This window comes from Mustela lutreola, chromosome 3, assembly GCF_030435805.1.
Source record: "Mustela lutreola isolate mMusLut2 chromosome 3, mMusLut2.pri, whole genome shotgun sequence".
Lineage (NCBI taxonomy): Eukaryota > Metazoa > Chordata > Mammalia > Carnivora > Mustelidae > Mustela > Mustela lutreola.
This window is the reverse complement of record NC_081292.1, coordinates 144,418,545-144,443,301: the sequence shown is the minus strand read 5'-3', so window position 1 is coordinate 144,443,301 and position 24,757 is coordinate 144,418,545. Positions and strand designations below refer to the sequence as shown.

General features: G+C 49.4%; 1 protein-coding gene and 1 pseudogene across 1 annotated transcript in view; both read left to right on the top strand.

The window, feature by feature from the left end:
* Window positions 1–1,008: 1,008 nt before the first annotated feature.
* On the top strand, window positions 1,009–11,286 carry LOC131827935 (tigger transposable element-derived protein 1-like; annotated as a pseudogene).
* Window positions 10,549–24,757, top strand: part of GAD1 (glutamate decarboxylase 1) — a 40,162-nt gene continuing 25,953 nt past the window's right edge. Inside the window, exons 1-5 of the mRNA XM_059167064.1 lie at window positions 10,549–10,833; window positions 12,272–12,416; window positions 15,696–15,758; window positions 21,380–21,538; window positions 22,869–23,111. Coding sequence (XP_059023047.1) covers window positions 12,335–12,416; window positions 15,696–15,758; window positions 21,380–21,538; window positions 22,869–23,111 — 547 coding nt within the window. The 5' untranslated portion in view covers window positions 10,549–10,833; window positions 12,272–12,334. The remainder of the gene's footprint in view (window positions 10,834–12,271; window positions 12,417–15,695; window positions 15,759–21,379; window positions 21,539–22,868; window positions 23,112–24,757) is intronic.

The following is a 24,757-nucleotide window of genomic DNA, read 5'->3' as shown; positions in this document are numbered from 1 at the left end:
CAGTTATCCTATATTATTTATATATTAAACAAGGTGACAACTTGCATTCCTTTCACTGAAGTGTGGGGGGGTTTTTTCCCTTTAATTTTACCCTAGTTGATCTGTAAGGTTTATATCATTTTGGTATTTGCCTAAAATACTGATGTTCAATAAGATTGAATGCTTGAATATAACTCATAGTGCCAGATGTAAAGGAAAGCCTAGATCTACTGGGAATGTTTTGGGTTTCTGGACAAGTGTCTTATATCATGAGGTACTAAGAGTTCACAGGTAGGATGAGGCTGCCCAGACTAAGGAGAGAACATTCTCTCTGATTGGCTTTCCTAATGAACTCCCCAGCTGCCATGGGATATGAGTTGTAATGGGGCTAACTTTGGTTTAACACCTGCCGTATCTCTGAATATCTTATGTAAGACATCTTACCATGCAAGCCTATTTGTTTCAGATTTTCTATTACAGTCAAGAGAGTCCTACCCAATGCCCATGCCACAGCATAACAAGCATGAAAACAATAAAATCCTTTTAAGACTATAAGCCAAACTGGGCTCTTGAGTTTCCAAGGAATCATGGCTACTCAAAGCCAAGAAAGGGGAATTGGTGGATCCTTGGGCCAGTTCATAGTATGTGTAAAATAGAAATATAGACATACCTCATTTTAGCGTGTTTTGCTTTATTGCACTGTGTAGATACTGCAGTTTTTTACAAATTGTAGGTTTGTGGGGACGTGCATTGAACAGGTCTCTTGGTGCCATTTTGGTAATTCCCACAATATTTAAAACATTTTCATTATTATGTTTGTTAATGGTGATCTGTGTGTGATTCGGTGTCACTATTGTAATCATTTTGGGGTGCCATAAACTATGCCCATATAAGACAGTGAACTTAATCGATAAATGTGTATGTTTTGACTCCTCTACTGACCTACCCTCCTCTTTCTCTCCCTGTCCTCCGGCCCCCCTATTCCTTGAGACACAATAATGTTGAAACTAAACCAATTAATAACTCACGATGGCCTCTAAGTGTCCAAGTGAAAAGAAGAGTCACATAGCCTGCACTTTAAGCCAAAAGCTAGAAATGATTGGGCTTACTGAGGAAGGCATGTTGAAGGCTGAGATGGGCTGAAAGCTAAGCCTCTTGCACCGGTTAGGCCAAGTTGTGAATACAAAGGAAAAGTCCTTAAAGGAAATTGAAAGTGCTAATTCAGTGAACATACAAATGATAAGAAAGTGCAACAGCCCTCTTGCTGATATGGAGAAGGTTTTAGTGGTCTGGATAAAAGATCAAACCAGCCACAACATTCCCCTAAGTCAAAGCCTAATCCAGAGTGAGGCCATAACTCTCTTCAAGTCTGTGAAAGCTGAGAGAGGTGAGGGGCTGCAGAAGAAGACTTGGCTAGCAGAGGTTGGTTCACAAGTTTAAGGAAAAAGTCATCTCCCCAGCATAAAAGTGCAAAATGAAGCAGCAAGTACTTGTGTAGAAGCTACAGCAAGTTATCCAAGATCTGGCTAAGATAATGAATGAAGATGGCTACACTAAACAGAAGATTTTCAATGTAGACAAAGCAGCCTTCTATAGGAAGATGCCATCTAGCACTTCCATAGCTAGAGAGAAGTCAATGCCTTGCTTCAAAGCTTCAAAGAAAAGGCTGACCCTCTTGTCAGGGACTAATGAAGCTAGTGGTTTGAAGCTGAAGCCCATGCTTACTCACCATTCTGAAAACCTAAGGGGCCTTAGTTGGCGAGGATACTGAGAAAGGGGAATCCTCTTACACTGTTAGTAGGAAGGCAAACTGATGTAGCCATTTGGAAATTAGTATGGAATTGTGTCAGAAAGTTAAAAGTAGAACCTTACGACCCATCAATTACACTACTAAGTATTTACCCGAAGGATACAAAACTAATAATTCAAAGGGATACATGCACACCTATGTTTATAGCAGCATTAGCAACAATAGTCAAATTATGGAAAGTATGCAAATGTCCATTGACTGATGAGTGGATAAATACGTACACACACATACTGGAATATTACTCAGCCATCAAAAAGAATGAAATCTTGCCATGTGCAACAATGTGTGTGGAGCTAGAGAATATAAAACTAAGCAAAATTAGAGAAAGACAAACACCCTATGATCGCACTCATATGTGAAACTTAAGAAACAAAACAGACAAACATAGGGGGAAATAAAGAGAGGAAAACCAAGAACAGACTCTTAATGATAGAGAAGAAACAGCTGGTTACCAAAGGGGAGGTAGGTGGAGGGATGGGTCAACTAGGTGCTGGGGATTAAGGTGTGCACTTGCTGTGATGAGCATTGGGTGACATATGGAACTATTGAATCACTAAATTCTACACCTAAACTAATATTACACTGTATGTTAATAAACATGAATTTAAATTAAAACCTGAAAAAAATAAGGGCCTTTAAGAATTATGCTAAATCCACTCTGCCTATGCTCTATAAATGGAACAACAAAGCCTGAATGACAGCATATCTGTTTATAATATTGCTTACTGAATATTTTAAGCCTACTGTTGAGACCTACTGCTCAGAAAAAAAAATCCTTTCAAAATATTAGAGCTAATTGACAATGCACCGGGTTCCCCAAGAGCTCTGATGGAGATATATAATGAGATTAATGTTGCTTTCATGCCTACTACACATCCATTTTGCAGTCCAAGGATAAAAGAGGAACTTTTAACTTTCAAGTCTTATTGTATAACAAATACATTTTATGGACTGTAGTTGCCTGCCATTGATAGTGATTCATCTGATGGATCTGGGCAAAGTAAATTGAAAACCTTCTGGTAAGGATTCACCATTGTAGATGTCATTAAGAACATGTGTGATTCATATTCATGAAAAGAAGTAAAAATACCAACATTAACGGGAGTTTGAAAGAAGTTGATTCCAACCCTCGTGGATGACTTTGAGGGGTTCGAGACTCAGTGGAGGAAGTAATTGCAGATGTGATAGAAATAGCAAGAGGACTAAAAGTGAAGCCTAAAAATGTGACTTAATTGCTGCAATTTCATGATAAAACTTGAACAGATGAGGAGTTCCTTCTTCTTCTTTTTTTTTTTTTTTTTTTAAGATTTTGTATTTGAGAGAACGAAACTGAGAGCACAAGCAGGGAGGAGGGCCAGAGAAAAGAGGGAAAAGCAGACTCCCCACTGAGCAGGCAGCCTGATGCAGGATCCCAGGGTCCTGGGATCATGACCTGAACTAAAGGCACATGTCGAACCAACTGAGCTACCCAGGCGCCCCTGAGGAGTTGCTCCTTTGGCTAAGCAACCAAAGTGGTCTCTTGGGATGGTATCTATTCCTGGTAAAGATGGTATGAGGATTGTTCAAATGACAAACAAAGATTTAGAATATTACATAAACTTAGTTGATGAAGCAGTGGCCGGGCTTGATAGATTGACTCCAGTTTTGAAAGAAGTTCTGCTTTGGGTAAAATGCCATGGAACAACATTGCATGCTACAGAGAAGTTGTTCGTGAAAGGAAGAGTCAATCAATGCAGCAAATTTCATTATTGTTTTATTTTAAGAAATTGCCATTGTCACCTTAACCTTCACCAACTACAACTGATTGGTTAGCAGCTGTCAACATCTAGGAAGGAATCTTCACCAGCAAAAAGATTATGACTCCCTGAAAGCACAGATGATGGTTAGCATTTTTTAACAAAGTATTTTTGAGCTAAAGTTTGTATGTTAGATTTTTTAGACATAATGCTAACACTTAACAGACTACAGTATAATGTAAACATAACTTTTATATGTACTGGGAAGCCAAAAAATTCATTTGACTTGCTTATTGTGATATTTGCTATATTGCAGTGGTCTGAACCTGAACCCTCAATATCTCCAAGGTATACCTAGTGAAACTGGTTTCAATAGTTATCCCCGGGTTAGGTAGTTGAGGAGGGGAGGTAGGTAAAAGAGTTTATTTTTAAATTTATACTTTTTATTTATCCTTTTTTTTTTCATGGGCATGCATCACTTTTTTATTGTGGTAAAATATTCATAACATACATTTTACCATGTTAACCATTTTTAAGTGTATAGTTAAGTAGCATTTAGTATTTTCATATTGTTGTAATATCACCACTATCCATATCAAGAACTTCTTCATTTTCTCAGACTGAAACTCTATGCCCAATAAATAATAACTTCTATTCCCCCTCCCTCCAGCCAAGACAACTACTGTTCTACTTTCTATCAGTATGAATTTGACCATTGTGGGAACCACACACAGAAAGATTCTTTTGAGTTAAAAAGCAATTAAAAAAAAAAAAAACAGCAGATTCAGAAAAAGCTCTTTACTTCCTCATCAGCTGCCTAAAAAGAATTTAGATATTCTCTAAATTCCAAGAAGAGAGCTGTCACCATACATAACTACAGTATAATATGAAATAGGTGTGGTAGACAAGGAGGAACCTAACAAAGCCTATTTGATCAAATTTTCTATGTCACATTTTCCTAAGTGGCTCAGTAAGCATTTGTTGGTAAACAATGTTTACTCTTTTTCACCTTCCTGTGAATTGCATTCCTTCCCTTTGAGGTCCCAGACTCCTAATCTCTTCTCCTTAGTTCATGATGATATATATTCCTCATTTTGCCTGCCTATCTTTGGAATTTCATGTCTGTGTGGATTTCCTTTAAGAACAGAACAAAATTTAATTTTCTCCTGTTCATCTGTCTTGTATCAGTTTGATTCTTTGTCCAACTAGAAAGACCTTGAAAAGCAGAGAAAATTATTTCTCCCCAACAAATAGTTGATTAATTTCATGGGCCCCTTTCCTCCTTTTTTATATTTTAACTGGCCTCCTTTTCTACTCTGAAATGAAGTTTTTTCTGTTTCATACTCTCAGGTCCCTAAGTGTATCTTCACCTTTAATAAAAATTTTTTAAACGTCTTTCCATAAAAAGGATTATTTGAAAATGATAACTCTTGATAAATTTCATAGTACCCTGTCTACCACTGGACAGTGTATTATAAGGAAATCTCTTTCTCATCATAACAGTCACCAAATTCAATTTCTTCCTATTGGTGTCAGAAGAACTTATCCAAAGGTGAGGCAGAATACACAAATCAGCAGGCAGCAGCATCATCCTAAAGCTACCTTCTCTTAGTTTGTAACCCACCAGTGAAAGAAAATAAGAAGAAAAATATTTAAAAATAATGTACCAAACAGAATTAAAAGAACACTTTGAGAAAGCGGTCTCAAAGCAAAACTTGCTAAATTGAGATCTTTTATAATCATTAGAGCGATGGCTTAAATACTAATGTAACTGGTGGCTCTTTGTAGGCTATTTGAGGTCCAGTAGATGGCTCTGACTTTTTGAGACTTCTTCCTTCTCTACATTTTCTGTTCAACTCATCTGAATCCAGATATAACAAGAAAAACAACAGATGCAAAATGACTGCACACTCATTCCTCAGTTGCTCGGTGCCTTCCAGAAGGCCACCTGAAGATTTTATGAATATATTGTCTATTCAGCTGCTTGTTTATGACTTGTCCCTGGCTTTGAAGTTGAGATAATGTGCCTATAGCCTTGGTGAGAAGATGTTGATTATCATTCAACCCACATATTTAGGCATTGCTTGATATTTCAGGTTATTCAGATCTAAAGGGTCCCCGCCTTACCCAAAGACAAAAAAAACAGGACTTCAGTCTTGGAACTGAGGGTAAGATAGAAAGAATGAGCTCCAGGTGACTGACTGCTTTGGAGAAACCCATGGTACTGATTTGCAGATGATACAGGTGAGAACTTTGGCTATGCATACTTTCCAGTGAGCTCTTACTTGTAAGTTCTTGACATAAAAGGAACTAAATTTCCAGTTTTCTTCCATGAACAACTGGCCAGAATTAGGGAATGAACCCAATCTGAAGCAGAAATTTAAGTTCTCAGATTTTCCATGACTGAGTCAGAACCTTCCAGAACCTGCTCATAAACAATGGTCTCCAGTCACTTACATCTAAAAACAAAGGTTAACTTCTTATGTTAAACAGTTACAAGCTTTTGCACTGAAAGAAATGAATAAAATATTACTGTAGCCATTCTCCCATTCTATACCATTTCACCAAATCATCTTATTTTTTAAAAAGATTTTATTTATTTACTTGTCAGAGAGAGAGAGGAGCAAGAGCGAGCACAGGCAGACAGAGGCAGAGGGAGAAGCAGGCTCCCTGCCAAGCAAGGAGCTTGATGTGGGACTCGATCCCAGGACGCTGGGATCATGACCTGAGCTGAAGGCAGCTGCTTAACCAACTGAACCACCCAGGCGTCCCTCACCAAATCATCTTATGTGGGAAATCAACTTTTTTTCATCCCACTCTCTTGAGAAAAGACTGATTTTGCCTTAAAGTTTTTTTGCTGAGAGAAGAGCAGAAAACTTAGATACATCTTAAAAGCTCTCTGTCAGAATTGCAGTCCAGATCTGTTACTTCTTTGGTCTCCACTTTTGCAGTGAAATATCTTGCCTCTATCAAAGAGCTCCTATCCTAAGCCCACCTTTGGGGTAAAGCTCTGTGGAAAGAAATGGATATTCACATTCCCTTCTCTTTCACCAAAGGGGCAGAGACCCTGGGTGCCTCAGGCCACTTCCAGCAGCATCTCTCAGCATTTTAATCAAACAGGGCTGCTTTGTGAAATATGGCAGGGTAGGAAAGTGAACGGGAAGGGCCTGCAGTTTTCCTTGAAGAACTGCTCCCTTGTGGGGGCTGTAGTTTCCTCTCAGAAATTGTAATCTATCGCCACCTGCTGGTCCCTCTGCGTGTCTGGAAGAGCAGGAATCGGGTTTAAGATTGACCCAAGATTTGCCCAAATACAAATCATTGTGTCCTCCTTGATTAATTTCTTTAATATTAGAATATTTTCATCTTTTGAATACCAAGGAGGAAGGGACCATTGGACGATTATCTGAGGAACTCAGCTCTCTTCATTCAAAGAAAAGATTGTAATTTCCGGAGTCCTTTCCAGCGTTCTGGCTGAAATCCTGACTTCCCCACCACCCTTTTAACCCTTTCTTGCCTCTCAGGAGTGAGTATGGTGTGATCTGTTGAGGTAGGGGTGTCGATTTAGCGATGGTCCTAAAAGAAAGTCCAGAATAATTTGGAAACTATCTTTAAAGTACACAACACACTGAATAGGCTTTAGCCTCGACTTAAGAAAAGCTGAGCGTGAGGTTAACAACGCTTTCCACAGCCCTCATTTCAGAGACAGACGTTTAAACGGTGAGCACTGCCATTTTTTCCCCTCTTTTTTGGTCATAAATTAGGTACTTAAAATAGACCTTAAAGAGCCAGCTGAAATGAACCGACGCCGTGGCTCCAAATTACCTTTCTTGAAAGCTAAAAACGCCATATGCGTCAAAAAAAAAAAAAAAAAGTGACATTTCTTATTTACTCACCTTGACGTGGACCATATTTTACGCATAAAAATCTCCCCCGCAGCCTGTACGGGCCCCCTTCCACCACTCACTCTCTTCCCACCCATTCCCTTTTTTCTTTTGCTGAAAGGCTCAGCTCCAAATCCGATTGGAATATCTTTAAACATCTCTGGGAAAGGGCATTGTGGGCGGAGGTTCATGTTCCCAAGTCCCAGCCGTCGCTGACCTAAAGGAAGGTTGTTCTGGGTGGACCTGATCCAGTAGCCAGGGCTGCAGGCTCGGAAACCCCTAACACCCGGGAGAGACCGGAGGGCTCATGCTCGCCCACTTCTTCCGCCTCTGGGCTCCGCTTTCCCGTTTCTTCAAAGCTCTAAACCTTACATCAAACGCAAACGAAACAGCTGGGCGGACACCACTCCCTTCCGGACCACCCCTTGCCACCCGTTGGAGTCCCCGTAGAGGATATCTATTTTCCACCCCCATTGTCCACAGCATCTCCTCCCCCACACACCCAGGAGTAATAACAGACAAAAAGAATAGTGAAAACCAACAAAAATATGAATTCCAAATGTTCTAAAGAGCCAAAAGACAACCACAACCACCCTCACTACAAACTCTTACCGAAAAGGAGAGGACGAAATACTCTATTCTCCCAGCCCCCACTCCAACAGGGGAAAAACACAGCAGTTACAGTCGAGAGGGAGGCGGGGAAGGGTGTCTGGGGCGGGTTGGCTGAGAGCTGGTGAGTGAGACCGACTAAGGGGAGGCCTAAGGGACCGGACGGCGGGTGCTGTCCGTGGTACTGACAAAGCCTTGCCCTGTCTCCCAACTCAGTGTGCTGGAACTGACTCTTAACTCCAGGCCCTTAGTTCCTTAACATCTCGCTGAGCCAAGGAGTCTAGATTGGAATGGGAGAGAATTGGAGATTAAACCAAAACCGTAAGACCCCAAGTCTGTTACTTTCCCTGACTAACTGGAATGTTAACTCCACTGGTGCAGAGATAATATAACTTGCTGGAACAGTGTAAAACTCCCTGAGAACAGAGCCTGTCACATAATAAGTGATTAATAAATATTCGTTTAATTACCTAATTTCTAATATTTAGTTAAACATTTTTAAATTAAGGACGAGACTTCACTCCCTCCCCCTCCATAGAGAAAGGGAGGGATGTTCTCGCAGCTGGACAGACTCAACTTTCATTTGTAATACCTGCTTTTTGTAGATTTCTTTTACCAACGGGATCATTTTCTCGGCTAAAACTTTGGGGTGAACATTTTGGACACTGGAGTCAGAAGAGGGAGTGGCTTGAAATTTCTCAGTCTCAAGCCACAGGTGAAAGTAAACGAATCTTTCTCTCCGGGGAATCTCAGGTCTCGGGAGAGGGTTGAAGAGACAGCGAGCAGGCATCTTTCTGGAACAACGGACCCTGAGGGGCATCGAGATTTGTTGCCTTCTCCCGTCAGTCTCCTTGCTCCCTGCGTCTTCCATGATTTAGCACGGGCACTGGGATCTCTGATTGGTGCAACCATCTCATTTAGGGAGGCTTGAGGAGGGGGCGTGGGTGGAATTCGGAGTAAACCGCACATTTCAAGCCTAGCGGTGCAAGGTTTTGAAGGGATCTTTCCTTCTCGTGGAGTGGGCACGCCCACCTTGCCCAGCCTGGAGCTCCGGCGCCCAGAGCTGCTGCGACTACCTGCCGGCCATTCAGGATGCTTTTGTGTCCTTAAAAAGTGCCCGAGCTTTTATTGTGAGGTGGAAAGAGGACGACAGTATTTTCTTTAGGATCAAGGGCAACGCGGTTATTTCGAACCTCAGAGCTCGAGTCCTCTTCCTAATGGGACTGTATCTTCTCCGGGAGGAATCTTCGATCTTATTAGGGAATTTTCTGTTATTTGTAAGATTTTCTGCATCCCCTCAGTCGTGGTGAAAGGAGATAAGACCTTCAGAAAGAAGGGCCGGGCTTGGGTTGGACCAGCAAGGCCGCAGACGTGTCCATAAATAACCCCTGCCTGCTGCATCACAACAGGGGGAAAATCACTGTGAAACGACCGAAGGAATCACTGGTTACACATTATCACCCAGCACACACAAAGATCAACTCCCCCCCGCCTAAAGAAAAAGAAACAGAGGTAGAGGAAAGGGGAGAACATTAGCGAGGAGGCTGGCTAAGGGATGGCTTGAAGAGGCGGGAGAGTAAGAGTCCAGACATCCCTTCCAGGTGTTAGCTCCGGCGGGGAAGACCCCGCCCGCACAGGGCCTCGCGGTCTCTGGGTGCCTGGCGCCCCCTGGTGGAAGTTTTCCGGTGAACGCCTTCTTATTGTGAGGGGCAATTCATTAAATATGATTAAATAACGCAAAGGGAGAATCCTTAAAAGAGCAAAATCGTCGGGAGAGCGAGGAGAGAAGGCAGAGCAGGAAAGGACGGTCCGCTGCCCACCCTCCCCCCCCCCCGCGCCCCCTGGGGCCGCCTCTGTGCTCGGGTTTCCCGTTGGTTTGGAGCAGCACTCGTGCGTGTTATTAACCTTCAGCTGTGATCAATCAGGAGGACTTCTTCCCCCATTACCTAGGGGACCAAAGCTAGCAGGGAGTGCATAGTGGGCGGGAAACGGGACCTTTTCTCTGCGGGCGGCAGTGGGTAGCGGTACTCAAGTGAAGTACTTCGGGGAGGCTCTGAGCTGGATGAAGAAACTGACGTGAAGGGAGATGGGGTCTCCACCGTGCCAACCTCCTCTCGTTCTCCCTTGCTTTTACAACAATCCTGGCTCAGCAGAGAGCCAGCGAGGACCCAACGCCAGAGCTCGATTTTACTCGGGAAAGAGTCGCGGGGTGGTAGATTTGGGGGAATCACAAAGAAAGGAATTGAGGCAAAGCCACTGTTCTAGTCTTCTCGAAGATATGGGAGGGGGAGGGGAAGGTGGAGAGAGATGAAGAAGAAGCAGTCAACGAGGCAGAACTCCTCATAGGAATTATCTTTTCCCTCGTCTTATCCGCACCCTCTATTAAAAAAAAAAAAAAAGAGCACGTTGAGTACGTTCTGGATTACTCATAGGGCCCCCCCTTTTTTTCCGGGCCCCAAAGCGTGATCTGGATTTATAATCGCCCTTTAAAGCTCCAGAGGCTATCAGGCACCTGGAAAGGAGCCCCACCGCTCTGCCGACGAGCTGCCCCCGCGAGAAACGGCCTCGTGATTCCCCGGCCGAGCCGTCCCCGCCTCCCCACTCCGCCCCCGCCTCCCCCGAAGCCTACCAGCTGCCTCTCCCCACCGCTCTCTTCTCCTCTCGGCGCTCGCGTGCGGGACGGTGCTGGCGAGGGCCGGGCGGCAGCTGGAGGTGACGCCGGGAAGATTACGCCTGTGGCAGGGCCCCGGCCGAGCGGATCTCTGCGCGCTGCGCAGAGGAGCAGCAGGAGCGCCGGGATTGCTGTTGCCTAGCCCAGGTGGGTAATCGCGCGGCCGCCTGGACTTCCAGTGCCCGGCTTCAGCTGTTCAGCTGGATCCTCCTCTTCACCCGCGGTTTCCTGGCCAAGCCCCACTCCCAGCGACCGCCATCTACCCTCCCTAACAGAACGCGTCCCATCTGCCCGACTCCCAGCTCTCCCTTGGTGCGCGGCGCAGCGACCCCCGACCTCGCCGCCATCCTACCCCCACCAGCGAAATTCACGCCTGGGGATGCCCAGAGGCTGACACCCGCGCTGAAGTTGCGAGAGATTTTCCCCATCCCTTCCCGACTAAGAGCCCTGTCTCACCAGAGGGCTCCTGAACAGCAGAAGCCAAAGGCGCGACTCCGAGCAGTAACCTGTTACTTCCCCAGAAGCTGCGGTCTACCGTGGCCCGCGTTACAGCGGAAGCGCGCGTGCAGGGCTAGGTGTCGGATCCCAGGATGCTTGTGAAGGTGGTGGCAAGCAGGTGCTACTCTGCGGGGTCTTAGATCTACCTAGATTGGCCGGCACCTCAGTCCTGGGGCCTTCGGTAGCCATCGCGCCAGCGCCGAGCGCAGTACAGCGGCGTCGCGCACCGATCCTAGTCTGCCGCCTTCAGAGAGCAGAGGCCAAGTTCGTTTCCCCCAGTAATGTTTCCCTTTCTTGCCTCACTCAACCTCTTCGGCTTTGTACAGCGAAAAATCTGGGACCTCGGAGAGTTGGGTGGAGAGGGAACACAAACCCGGACTGAGACTCGTCCTAGGCTTCCAGACAGCTCAAAACAGGGTGGGACAAGAGGGAGACAAGGTTCCGACCCGCTGCTTTCTGGATGTCTAGAGTGCAAGGTGACTGTGGTTCTTCCCCGACCAAATCCGAGAGAGAACGTAAAAATATGGACCCTTTTTTCCTCTCACCTTGTCTCACCAAAGTCCCCGGTCCTCGGAGCAGTTAGCCTCCTTCTTTCCAGGGAATTAACCAGACACAACAACGGGAACCAGACACCGAACCAGACGTGCCCGCCCCGTGCGCACTCCCCCCCCCCCCCGCCCGCCCGCCCTCCGGCTGCTGAGAGCCCAATGGGGCTTGTCGTGGCTCGGCTGGAAAATCGCGCACTGAGCCTCCCTTGCCCTGCTAGCCCTATCCCGCGTACCCCTGCGTCCTGAACTGGCCTTGGGCTCCCCTAGTCTCTGCGCTGCACTTCAGGTCACCCCGCTCGGCCGCCAGACTGGAGAGCAGCCCGGGGCTACGTTCCCCGCCGCCGGAGTCCCAGAGCTCGTGCGCACGTCTCCTCCTCCCCTCGGCGCACCCCGACTCAGCTTGTTAGGTGCCCTTCCTTCTGCCTCTCTGTCCCAAGCCCAGACTTCTGAGGGGAGCGTCGGTGCCCCCCGACCGCTCTGTCGCCTCCCGCGCGGGACCCCGGAAGCTCTCCCCGCACTGCTCTGGCTTCTCTTTGCAGCCTGTTCCTGCGCCCGACTTGCGGAGGACCCCGGACAGCAGAGGCCCCGGGACAACCAAGCTGATGGCGTCTTCGACCCCTTCTTCGTCCGCAACCTCCTCGAATGCGGGAGCGGACCCCAATACTACCAACCTGCGCCCTACAAGTAGGTTCTGCCCCAGTTTCCTATCAAACGGGCTGCGGGGAAGATGGGGGCGCTGGGACGTGAGGAGGCTGCGCTGGTGAAAAGGGAAGGGGGAGCGCGGAGACGATGGAGGCTGAAAAGAAATGGGGCCCTGACCTGGGTCTCGGCCAGAGGTCGTTTGACTGACAGAAATGCCAGGCGATTCTGGGGCGCTGGAAAGTGGGAGCCACGCAAGGTTCGAGCAGCGGCGATCCTTGGGGGCTTCGCTTCGGGGGAGGGACGAGAGGGGAGAGTGTTTTTTTGTTGTGTGTGATTTCTTTGGCTTGTGGAACGACAGGGGTCAGGGCAGAGGGCGGTGTGAGGAGACTGTAGTCTCGGCGGGAATAGTTTTCTGTCTCTTGCTCTCGTTGAGCCGAGCTCTGACCCCCTCCTTTACCCCTGAGCTGTGCTCGAAGTCTATAATCAGCGGAAATTGCGACGTTAATTGCAGCTTTTAGAAAACTCGGGGTCCCTAATTGCTCCAAATTTGCGTCGAGCTATTGATGGTTGAGGGAGAAGCCAGGGGCGAGAAAGGTGCATAAAACGGTTTGAGACTGAGCCTCGACATTTCAGACAATTAATTACATCTCAGACAAAAAGAAAAAGAAAAAAGAAAAGAAAGAAAAAGGAGCGGGCAGCAACCTGAGTGGAGAGAGGTTGGGAGCCAGGAAGCGACAAGAAGCTTCGCCGGGCGGGAGGAGAGAGCGCCCTTCTCTTTTCTCCAGGGTAGGAGATCTGTCAGCAATTGACAGGTCGGCAAAAGAGAAGAAAAGGGGAACCAGATAAAAGGAGGGAAGAGGGCTCTATGCTTCCCCACCTCTAGCTCAGTGTGCTCTTCAGCCCATTTCCAGAACCTGTCTTTAATTCAGATTTATTTCCTAGCCTTCCTGTAGAAGCCTGGCAATGAAGGAATTATTTTTCTTTTTTTCCACCTTGGATTGAAATGAGTCCCCTCCCCTCAATCTATCAGCTCCAGTAGTAACAGCCCCAGATTTTCTGTATAAGAGGGGCTTAGGAATGGCAGTGTGGTTAGAAGGGCTTATTGCTATGCTTTTATGGTACTTTCTGTGGGCTTGAGAAAATGTCAATTGTTCCCATCAACGAAGATGGGAGAATGTCATCCCGCGAGTCCCCTCTCCTTGGCGCTGCCACTGGATCCCCTGTCCCGGAGGCCTTGTCTTAAATCCTGAGGTTGCGTTTCAGTTCCCTTTGCAGCTCCCTCTCCCCACCCCCCAGGCGAGCTACAATTACCCACACAACAAAGAAGGGCTCGGGAGAGCAGCCAGCTCTGGTGGCACGCGAGCGGGGCACTGGCTGCTGAGGTGGCCTAACCAGGCCGGGAGGAATGAGGCCTGCCCGCCTTTGTCTGTTGCTCTGGCCTTGATGGATTTCTTTTCCAGACCTCCCGACATTACCCGCCCCCTTTTTGCCCCGAGAGGGCAGAGCGACCGCTGTGTTCACCCACCTCAGAGTCCTGCCCCCATACCACCCCACCCAGGTTAACCTTACCTCCCCACCGCAGCGGGCGGTAGAGCACAGACGCCTAACCTCTGTTCTGAGAACCAGTGGAGGCGCTGACCTGAGTTCGCACATGGCCTGGTGCGCACGGAGGGCACCGAGGCAGAGGTTGAGGACCCTGCCTGGGAAGAGCATGCAGTACCCGTCCCGAGAACGCCGCGGTCTGCCCCAGCAGCCCAGCTGTAGGTGGGGACTCCAACCTGTAAGCACACGCCGGGCTTTTTACTGCTCTGGTCCTCCCTTGCAGACACACCCTCGCCCGCCCAGCGGGCTCCGCTTTCTCACCCTTCAAGGTCTCCTGGGCGGTGGCCTTGATCAATACGCACAATCTTAATTAGCCTCTTGCTCCAGCAACCCCTTCTCCCTGCCCTTTTGTAACCCCCAACTCCGAAAGGCGGTGCATTGGGTCTGAACCCCAATGCCCCGGCTGAGTAACCTTGGAAAGATCGCATAACCTCTCTGAATCTGTTTTATTTGTAAAATAAGTCTTAGGTGAATACTCTTCTTGTTTCATAGGGTTGCTCTGTGGATTAGCTGAGATGGCGTTTAAGGCGAAAGCACTTTATTGAGTGGAAATAACTCTTTACCCGCCAGTTATTATTACAAGGATTTTGCTTTCGCACCGATTTCCTGTCTGTGGCAGGAACTCCATCTGTGACACGCTGTCTCGCTTACGTCGGTCTATTTCTTCTCCCCGCTGGGGCTCTGTTGTGCCTCGAGTTTAATGGATGTCACTCTCCTTATCGCCGCCAACAGTCGCGCGGAGCTGAAAGCTCGGACCCGGGCGGGGTGGGGGATGGGAGGGATTGGAAGCGCCTTGCTTTGAGAGATACGAAGGGAATTTCACGCTGGTCCCACAGCACCGGCGCGCGCGGGCCCCACGGACACCCCCGTGATCCTTCTTGCAAGCCGAATCCCGAGGGTAGGATAGACCCCGAGGAGTCTGAGAACAGTCTGGTAAAGAAGGAAAACACAACGGCTCCTAGGTCTGCCATTCGGACCCAGAGGAAAGGCTACTGATTCCCTTTGCCTTCGCCAGCTCCAGACCCGAGATGTCGGAGGGAAGGGTTAATGAGGGGCAGGTTGGGAAGAGGGGATCCCGGATGAGGACCGGAGGCGCACTATTGTTTCCCAGCTCTGGGTACGACTGAAGAGCAGCCATGCGAGCCCGATCATCTAGTCAAATACTATTTTTCACCCAATTAATTCCTGAACTCTTCCGCGACCCCATTTCATGCCAGTTTATTTTAAGCTGCCACTGGGCTGGAGACCCGCCAAGAAATTATGAGACGTTTTGGTCCCAGATGCCTCTGTGTTCCCTTTCCGGGCTGCTGTGGTCGCCGTTCGAGGCTGCAGAGCGGAGATCAGGGGACGGGGCGGGCGGATGGGTGCTGGGTAACATGAACGGCCTGGCCTGGTCTTTGGTACTTGGTCCACTAGAATCTCGCTTCTCCAGCTCCCCCGCCCGGGTTGCTTGGAGGCCTGGGGGCCGCGTGAGTGCTTGACCTTTCAGAGACACCATTCTATACCTCAAAGTGGGAGCAGGAAGGGAGTGTCATGGGCACTGGAAGGGCACTAATCTGCCCGTCGGCCCACGCATCTGGCTTCTTGCTCTTTTTAGGAAGGAGTTTTTCTCGAGGAGCACTGGCGAAAGACCTGCCTTCTCCTCCCCAGACTACCTTTGCCCTCGACCCAGTCCCCCACGCTCCGAACCTCACTGATAGCACCTCTTTTGCTTTCCAGCATATGACACCTGGTGCGGCGTGGCCCATGGATGCACCAGAAAGCTGGGGCTCAAGATCTGCGGTGAGTGCAAGGGCCCGCTGGGGCCCAGCAGGGCGGCGCAGCTCTGGGGCTTTGAGGGTTTGGGACAGTGGGGTGCCAGAGGAAGGTGATCCCGGCTCTTGGGCTTGGCTTTCTAAAGTACCTACAGCCCCGACGCCTGGAGAGACGCCCCTTTACAAGTCTTAACCTCCTGCGCCTTCCCTTGACCCGGCTGGGGGGTGCATTTTCGCTCGAGTCCGGGACTACCAGGAGACTGCGGGGCTTCCCGGATCTAGGCGCGAGAGCGCGAGCATAGCGCCCCCGCGCGGCAGCCCCGCTCTTCTTGCCGGCTTCGGGGCGATCCTAAGCCGCGCTCTACCTGCGTGGGGAAGGTCGGGTTAAGACCAGCGCTGGTCTGGTTTTCCTGGAGAGCAGGCCTAAGGCATGGGTTCCGCCTGAGGCGCGGGCTGGTTCGTCGCCTCCACCCTACCCGCCAGCGTAGGTGGCCTCCCCAGCTCGAGAATGTGCCCCGAGATGTCATGACGGATTCAGATTTCCTTCTTTCATTCTTGGCCTGCAGCCCACAGTGGCCTGCCTGGGGGAGGTGTGGCGCCCGGGCCAGAGGGTTTGCCGAGCTTGCCCTTGAAGGAGGAGGAAGGAAAAGGGGGCAGGCGGGGGCGTGGGGCCGCCAGAGGAGGAAGGGGGTGTCGGGCACGATTTGCAGCGGAGAGGAAGACAAATAGATCTGGGAGCTAGAGAGGAAAAAGAACCGTTCTCCGGAGACGCGAGGGTCTGAAATGAAAACGCCCAAGGGATGTCATTTTTTTTTTAAAGCAAAAAAGGAGATTTGTTCGAAGGGACACAGCTGAGTGACTCCGGCTGAACAATGAGCACTTGCTTTCCTTGCTACATTTCACCGTCTAAAATCTCTAGCCTTATCGGGCCAGAAAATACGGACGTCCCCGGGCAGGGGGTGGAGGGGCGGGGGAAGATTAACGAGGGGCTTATTAAAGACCCATCCGTCAGCAGCTGCTCGCGGGAGATAGCGGCCGAGCGGGCGCGGGGCTCCCTTGCCCCCGCCCCGAGCGCCCCGGCGCGAGCCGGCCGCTCCGCGTTCCCGGTCCTGCTCTTCCAGCTTCTCTGCGTCCGGGGACTCGAGGAAGGCGGCGGCCGGGGCCGGAGCGGACAGGGGAGATTTAGCGTCTCCTGGGAACCAGCCTCCCTTCCCCGCTTTGCCGCGAGGCGCCCTTGGTACGCTTCTAGGGCTCTGTCCCCTTGATCCACGGCGAGGAATCGCTGCTCAGCTCCTCGACGCAGCCATCCCCCGGGGAGAGCCCAGCCCGGCCGCGGGGTGGCCCCGGGTTTGGCCCTTTCCCCAGCACACGAGGCCCTCGGGGCTAGGCCGGGGCCGCAGCGGCGTTTGCCCGCGTTTGCCCGCAGCTGGCCGTGGCGGAGCTTTGTTCTATAAATAGCCCCCTCCCCCAGCCGCCATTCCCGGCTTAATGGCCCGTTCTGCGCCCGGTCCCTTCGGCGGCCACGGCGCTCCGCTTCTGCAGCCGTCATTGTCATGCGGGCGGGCAAGCAGAACTGAGCGAGCCCAAGGCGCCCACCGCGGTCGCCAGCCGGGTGGGGGAGACTTGGGGTGAGGGCTGCCTTCCCCGCGGTGCTGGGCCTGCCAGGCGGGCAACCTTCGTCTGCCCCGCACTCCCGGGGCCCCGCCTCGTGCCGTGGGCCGTGTCCCCCAAGGCCCCCTTCCAAGTTAGGGGAAGAAAAGATCTACTGCCCCCTCCGAAAACACGCCCTAAGTGCCCTCACAAGGTAAACGGGCAAGAAAGAGTTGAGCTTCGTTGGGTCTGGAAATAGGGGTCCCCGAGTTTGCATTAATTTATTATGAGGGGGAGCTCTTGAACCTCTGGGGGCTGCCATCCTCAGAGTTTCTTCCCTGTTCGTAAACACCTCCTCCCCACCCCCACCCCAATTTCAGGGGTTTCAGGAAAACTTCGACCCGTTTGACCGGAGGAAGGGCTGGTAGTCTGTTGAGGGGGAAATTGCCTTCCACTAAAATGCAAGATTTGGGGGCCACAGGTTCGGAGGCTTCACATTAGGCTTGATTCTGAAAGGTAACAAAAACACCAGGCGGATTTACTTTCCACCCTGGACCTTGGGGGAACTCTGGATTTCCAAAGTGCAGTCTTTGGATTAGACCTGAATCCACCGGCAACCCCTCACCTCCACACATGGACATCCCAACTCCCTTCATCCCAGACATTCAGGAGCCTGGATGATGCCTTCTACACACTCTCCAGGTTGGTTTGAGCTTTCGCATTAAGACAGCAATGGAATTAATTGTCCTCTTCTCCCCTCCAAATCCATTGCCCTGGGTGACCCTCATAAACACCTTCAGTACCTTGCCACGATTCAATTCCCAGCCCCTCTCCTACCTCCCTTTTCTGGAAGCCAGGGAAGAAAGCTGCAAAGAAGGCTCTGGTTCTCACGAGTGGTACTCTTTGCTTGGGAGGCAGAATCCCCTGGGAAAATAATCAGGTAGAAGAAACCCAGGGTTTGCCAAGAGGTAGAGTGGGGTAGCTACAAGCATGGCGCATGACAAATAGAAGGAAATGCAGGGGCCCTGGGTTCTGCTAACTTCCCAGTGTATCCTTGGTCCTCCATCACTTATACATGCAGAGGTCCCAAACTGGCTGCCAGCCCCAGCCTATGAGCTGTTTTATTTAGCCCATGCAGTGTGTATGTGCGTGTGTGTGTGTTTAATGATGTGTCAGTTGCGGTATAACTTTCAAACAGAGAAAGACTTCAAATATTCTGTATTTCTGGCTTCTCTTGAAATAAGAAGTTGGGGTGGGTATGGGGGAGATCTGGCAAGGTATTTTCAGCACATAAAAATCAGAAAAAAGAGTTCCTTCCTTTAAGAAGATGCAATTCCATTCTACATCTTGCTGAGCAAGAGCAGGGGTGATGAGCTTCAGCCCCAATCTCCCCCCTTGGCCATGTGCCCCTCTGCCACGCACAGCTCATAGACCTGCTCAAGAGAAGTGTTCCCGAGTTCCCTACACTCCTACCCACTCAATGGGACCCCAGGCCTTTGAGTTTGGGAGCAGGGATGAGGAACCAGCCTCAGGATCTCCCCTCTGCCCAGAGGAGCAGTCATGACAGGGGTTGCCTCCTGTTCTCCCCTTAAAGCTAACTGGGGTGCGACAAGCTGACCAAAGTCAGGTGCAGCTTTGGCTTCCCTCTGCTTTTCCTTTTGCCTCTTGGGAATGTTGAGTTATGCTCAACATATGCTGGGTTACCAGTCACTCGTTGTTGAAACTAGGTCCTCACAGGTGGCATGCAGAGCAGGAGAAAATACAGTCTGCTTCAGTCTCAGAGAGCTGTGCTTCCAGGACCCCTGGCTAGCCAGGGAAGTTGTTCAAAGCACGGACTTCAATATCATCCACCACCTGGTCACCCTTGGAGAAGCATACGTTTCTTTCCAGAGCCTCTCAGAGCCTGGAGAGAACTCGGTCATTTACCTTTTCTTGAGGGGTCTGATATTTTAGAAAACAAATACCTTCCAAGATATGGTTATTCTGATAATAATATGCATTAAGTGTTCATATTAGCAAATTAGTGGTTTTGAACACAATTTATAATGCAACGTAAGTATGCTTTTCAAAAGGTAAATATAGGATTTATAGGAAATACAGATTCCTAGTGCACCCCAAACAGTGTGGTCCAGGGATGAGATGCAGATTTAAAGTTGGGTCATAATTGTTATCTCTCAATCCTATCAGGACAGCTCTGGGACTGCCTGTGTCAGACTGGAAGCTAATATCCAAAGTCAGGTCATAGGTCATAGGTCCTGCCGCTGCCCAGGAAGGCATTCTAAGGGGTTTCACTCTAGAGACTGAAGGCTTTCCCAAGGAATGAGACAGAGCCAACCAGAGGTCAGACACCTGAAGAGTAGGAGTTCAGTGGGCAGGACCCCACCTCCATTAGGCCCATGGATTTGGTCTTTTCAGCCTGGCAAATTCCATAGCTCACTGTTCCAGGTGCCGGGGAGCAGTCCTGGAATTCAGGAGCCGAGTGCTCCTAACACACTTCTGGTAAATGAGGGTTGGCTCCTGGTTTGGGACTCTGGGCTTTGTATGGGGAATTCAGAAAGCAAGGGGGAAGGTGAGGACCAGGATACAAGCCCCCACCTTTACCGCCAAGTGTAGACTCTATTACAGTGTCTTACCCCCTCCCGCTGTCCTTGGGGGCTTCAGCGATAAGTTTACAAGGCGCTTGGAACAATGAAAGGCCTGGTGCCTCTACCTTTCTTCCTTCCAAAAATAGACCCTGCTCCTGTGCGTGGGCGGAGTCCAATCACTGCAGCCTTCCCCTGCATCCCTCCTTCCTCCACCCCTTGCCGCTGAATTGCAGTCCTGGGGAAGTAAAGCTGAATTCCCCAGATTAACTTGCCTCTCCTTGAACCTCCTGGGACTTTCCTCCAAGCCTGTCTTGTGATGTGCATGACTCCCCAAGGATCTTGGTATCTACAAAGACAGCTTTGGGGTCACTAAGAAGCTTAGAACTTTCTTCTTCTTTTCAGTGTGTTGCATTTTGGGCTAAGCTTGAGGCATAATTGGAAGAGATGCTGAGGGAAGGAGGGGGTCAGCAGGTCCTGAGCCCCAGATGGAATGGGTGTAGGTACTAGGGGAAGGAGTGTGCTCCTCATTGGCAGAGTCTCCAGCTTTTTTGCCTCAACCTGCTTCTCCATTTGCCACCAGTGGTGTTTGTGTTGCTCACCTCAGGCAGCAGAGATTTCTACTCCTTCTGAGGGGCAGAGGTGAGGTGCTTTGTACCCTGCCCTGGGCTCCAAGTTCAGTTCTGTGGGGTTCTGGAAGGCTTTCTGGCTTTGTTACAACACTGGTTCCCATCTGCCAAACTGTTAAGTTCCTGGAGGGTAGAAGATCTGTCTCATTTATCTTCATCTGTCCCCTGTCCTAGATGTTTAGCAAAGTGCTTTTCCACCCTAGGTGCTCAGTAAGTATTTCCAGGATGAAATGTCATCACACATGAGGTTGTACGCTTCCTTATCTCTTTCCCCAAGACCTTTATTCAAGGAGAGGGGGGTGGTGGGGAGACAACTTCACTTCAGGCATGGGTCAGAGAAATCACACTTATATTCAACCCCATGAGTGTTACCTGGTACCCGAGGAAAGCATCTTCCCTAACCCCCAGTGCTGGTCCTCACAGCCTCCTCCCTCTGCTGGTCCTCGCCCCCTCCTTCCTCCGGCTGCACAGCCCATAAACCCAGTGCCAGCAGCATCCTCTCCAATTGTGTCTTTCCCCTTAAAGCCCCATCCTGGAGCTGGTTACTGGAGTGGAAGCTGTCCAATTGACTTAATTCTGAGTTCAGAGTCATGGTCAGAGAGGGGAATGGGCTTTGCTTTCTGTTTTTCTCTCTTGCATGACTGGGTCTGTGCCACTGATGACACTTGGCACTGCCCCTTCCCCGCCTGAAGGCCAGCAGTGCCAAAGCCCTTATGTATAAAATGCAGACACTCAGTTTCTTCTCAGGAAGCAAGAACGCTGCTTGAACAGTGGACCTGGGCTGGCAGCTGACCCTCTGAGGCTGGGAATTCAGTGCATTCTTTCTGACCTAGCTTCTTGTGCTCTAGGCTTCTTGCAAAGGACCAATAGCCTGGAAGAGAAGAGCCGGCTTGTGAGCGCCTTCAAGGAGAGGCAGTCCTCCAAGAACCTGCTTTCCTGTGAAAACAGTGACAGGGATGGCCGTTTCCGGCGCACGGAGACCGACTTCTCCAACCTGTTTGCTCGAGGTAGTCCCCACCTCCTACTCTCCCCACTCCCCAACCTTCCCCTGTCCTGTCCAGTACTATCCAGTAGGTTTCTTGACTTTTTCCTGAAATTTACTTCTTTGACCAAAACTATCATGACTCCTTCTGAACTGTCATAAAACGGTTTTCCTAGTATTTAAATAAAATATCCTCCTTTCTTCCGTATGGCCCAGGACTTCATCATTTTGGAAGCTGGATGAGGGCAGTCGGTAAAAACAGTCAACTCGGGACACTTGCAGGGAAAAATATGGTTTTGTAGACTCTCAGAATCCGAAAGAATCTCACATATAAGGAAAGCCCAGTGATTCCCATAATAGCATTTATCTTCCAAGGTCAGCAACAATGACAAAATCACTCTGGGGGAAGCTGTGTGCCTGGGCCCAATGACCACGTGTTGTTCTGAAACTCGTTTTCCTTTTGGAGATCTTTCATTATTCCTGCTGCCCCCACAACTCTGATCTGAGGAGAGCTTTCTTTCCTCATCTCTCCTGAACAGCTTGAAAATAAATCCCTTTTTGCCCCCTTCCATTAACTCCCTGTAGGCCAGGTCCAAACAGTCAGTCAGACTTCATTAATCCTCAGAGATAATCCAGGGAAGCTACACAGAGCATCATGTAAAGCCAATCTGCTCTTGAATTAGGGCCGAAAACTTCTGTCGTGCCCCCTCTGGTTCTCCTCCCAGGTTAACCCAACCTGACTATGTCTACCAGAGGCTGGTACCCAAAATCACCCCTGGACATTCCAGTGCCCAAGCCCAAAGGATGAGGTCAAGAGAGAGAGAGAGATGTGGGAGTTCCCTCTCCCACCTCTCTGAGGCCCACCTTTGAGCTCTTCTTTTCTAAGGACACTACAGAGGACTACTCTGCAAGGGGGATCTCAGCCTCTACCATCAACAATCAAGTGTATTATAATGGTCAACCAGAAGGCCAGTGCATGAATCAGATGTAGTGAGACACACCTGGTCGCAGGGCAGCAGGGCAGAGGCCTCCATCACGCTCCTGACAGGTGCCCAGTCATTCTGAAGTGGACAACAGCTGTGACTGGCCACTCATGGCTTCTCAAAGCTCTCCATCTATGAGCAGCCTAACTACCAGAAAGTCTTTCAACCTTCAGAAAGTGTATGCAAAACCTCTGTGTGCCGGCATGTGTGTATTTTTTGGGGGAGATGGTATGTCACATTACCCATGCGTATACATAACCTGGAGTAAATTAGGTCTGTAGAGATACCAGGCCTGGTATTTGGGATTTCTGGGCTGAGGAAACCTAGACAGGAGCCCAGCGATAACCACTTGTTGGCTTACCCCCCGCTCAGATCTGCTTCCGGCTAAGAACGGGGAGGAGCAAACTGTGCAGTTCCTACTGGAAGTGGTAGACATACTCCTCAACTATGTCCGTAAGACATTCGACCGCTCCACCAAGGTGCTGGACTTCCATCACCCACACCAGCTGCTGGAAGGCATGGAGGGCTTCAACTTGGAGCTGTCGGACCACCCCGAGTCCCTGGAGCAGATCTTGGTTGACTGCAGAGACACCCTGAAGTATGGGGTCCGTACAGGTAAGGGTGAGAGCCAGAGGGACATGTGGGAGGAGCCTTGCACTCCATCACATCCTTGCCGGTCAACTAGGGGAAACCCGGCAGTGAGGGAAGGTAGTGGTGAGTTCAGTGACCACAGAACAACCTTGGGCAGTGCCCGGGGATGGAGGGTCCTACCTAGGCAAGAGCTCATCATCATTTTTTGTTGAAAACATACATTTAAAAATACAACCACATGAGGCTGTGTCAAGTTCTGTATAAAGAGTTTTCATTCTTTGGATTTATTCACAATCTGAAAAGAGCAGAATGACCTGCCCCCTATTTCTTTTCTCTTCTCTGTTTCATGCCCATTTCATTCTGATAAATCCTACACTTGCCTGTCCCTAACACTGGGGAGGATTGGACCCAGTGCCTTCCCTTTCTATGTTAGTTTTTTAGGGCTGCTGCCACAAATGACCACACACTAGGGGACTCAAAACAACAGAAATGTATTCTCTCACGGTTCTGGAGGCTGGAATTTTGAAATTTAGGTACGCCAGGCCATGCTGTCTCTGAATACTCTTGGGGAAGGTCTGTCCTTGCCTGTCCCTGTGTCTGGTGGTTGAGGTCATTCCTTGGCTTGCACATGCATCACTCTAATCCCTACCTTCATCTTCCCTTGGTGTCCTGTGATTGTATCCAAAGTGTTCTCTTCCCATGAGTACACCAATCTTTGGATTAGGCCTGCTGCATTCAGTTATGGCCTCACCCTAACTTGATGACATCTGCAAAAGCCCTCTTTCCAAATAAGGTCACACTCACAGGAATCAGGGGTTAGGACTTGAACATATCTTTCTGAGAGACACAGTGCAACCCACAGTGCCTTCTGCTGGCTAGGCAAAAGTATCACATACACATACACCATTTGCATCTTACTCCAGTTTCTGGAGTTCAGACTCTCCAAGTCATATCTTTAACAGGGGGCCCTTGAGGAAGCCCTCTTGCCTCCTTTTCATGTTATAGGAACTCTCTCTTATCAGTGGTCCTGACCAAAGTGCTTACTTCCCAGGTGCCTCAGGTGAAGTGGCTCAAGTTCAAGGACTTTCTGGATCCCTATCCGGCTATTTCTAAGCCTAGGAGGGAAACAATGCTTTCTTCTCACTGCTGTCTTTCCCCAGAAGCAGCCTGGTTTCCCTGAGCCCTTGGGCACACAGTGCTGCAGGAACTGGCAGGGCCTGGCCAAGTTGCCCCCACAGGGGAGCCCCTGGTAGCCCCTCATTCTTTTTTCTTCTCTCTCTCTCACTCTCCTCTGTGATCCCTTTCACGTGAAGATTTAAGGCCAAGACTAGGGAGCTTGGTGGTGACAGAGCTGGGTAAGACTCTCGGGTGTCAAATACAGAGTGTTGTAATGAAATAATGAGGTCACTCAAAGAGGCATTTTTAAATAAGGAATCCCAGACTGCTTATGAGGTCTGCCAAGGCCACGGAAATAAGTGTAGCTTCCTCGATTAACTGCAGAATGGACAAGGCTTAATTATGTTATAAGGTCTGTGTTTGATTTTTAAAGAAAAGCACACGCATCAATTTAGTTACGGCTCACCTTGGCCTGATGGCTAACCTATTCCTGATGGAGATCGAGTAGTATTACACAGCTAGATCAAAGAAGGATCCCGATTCTCCCTGGATGT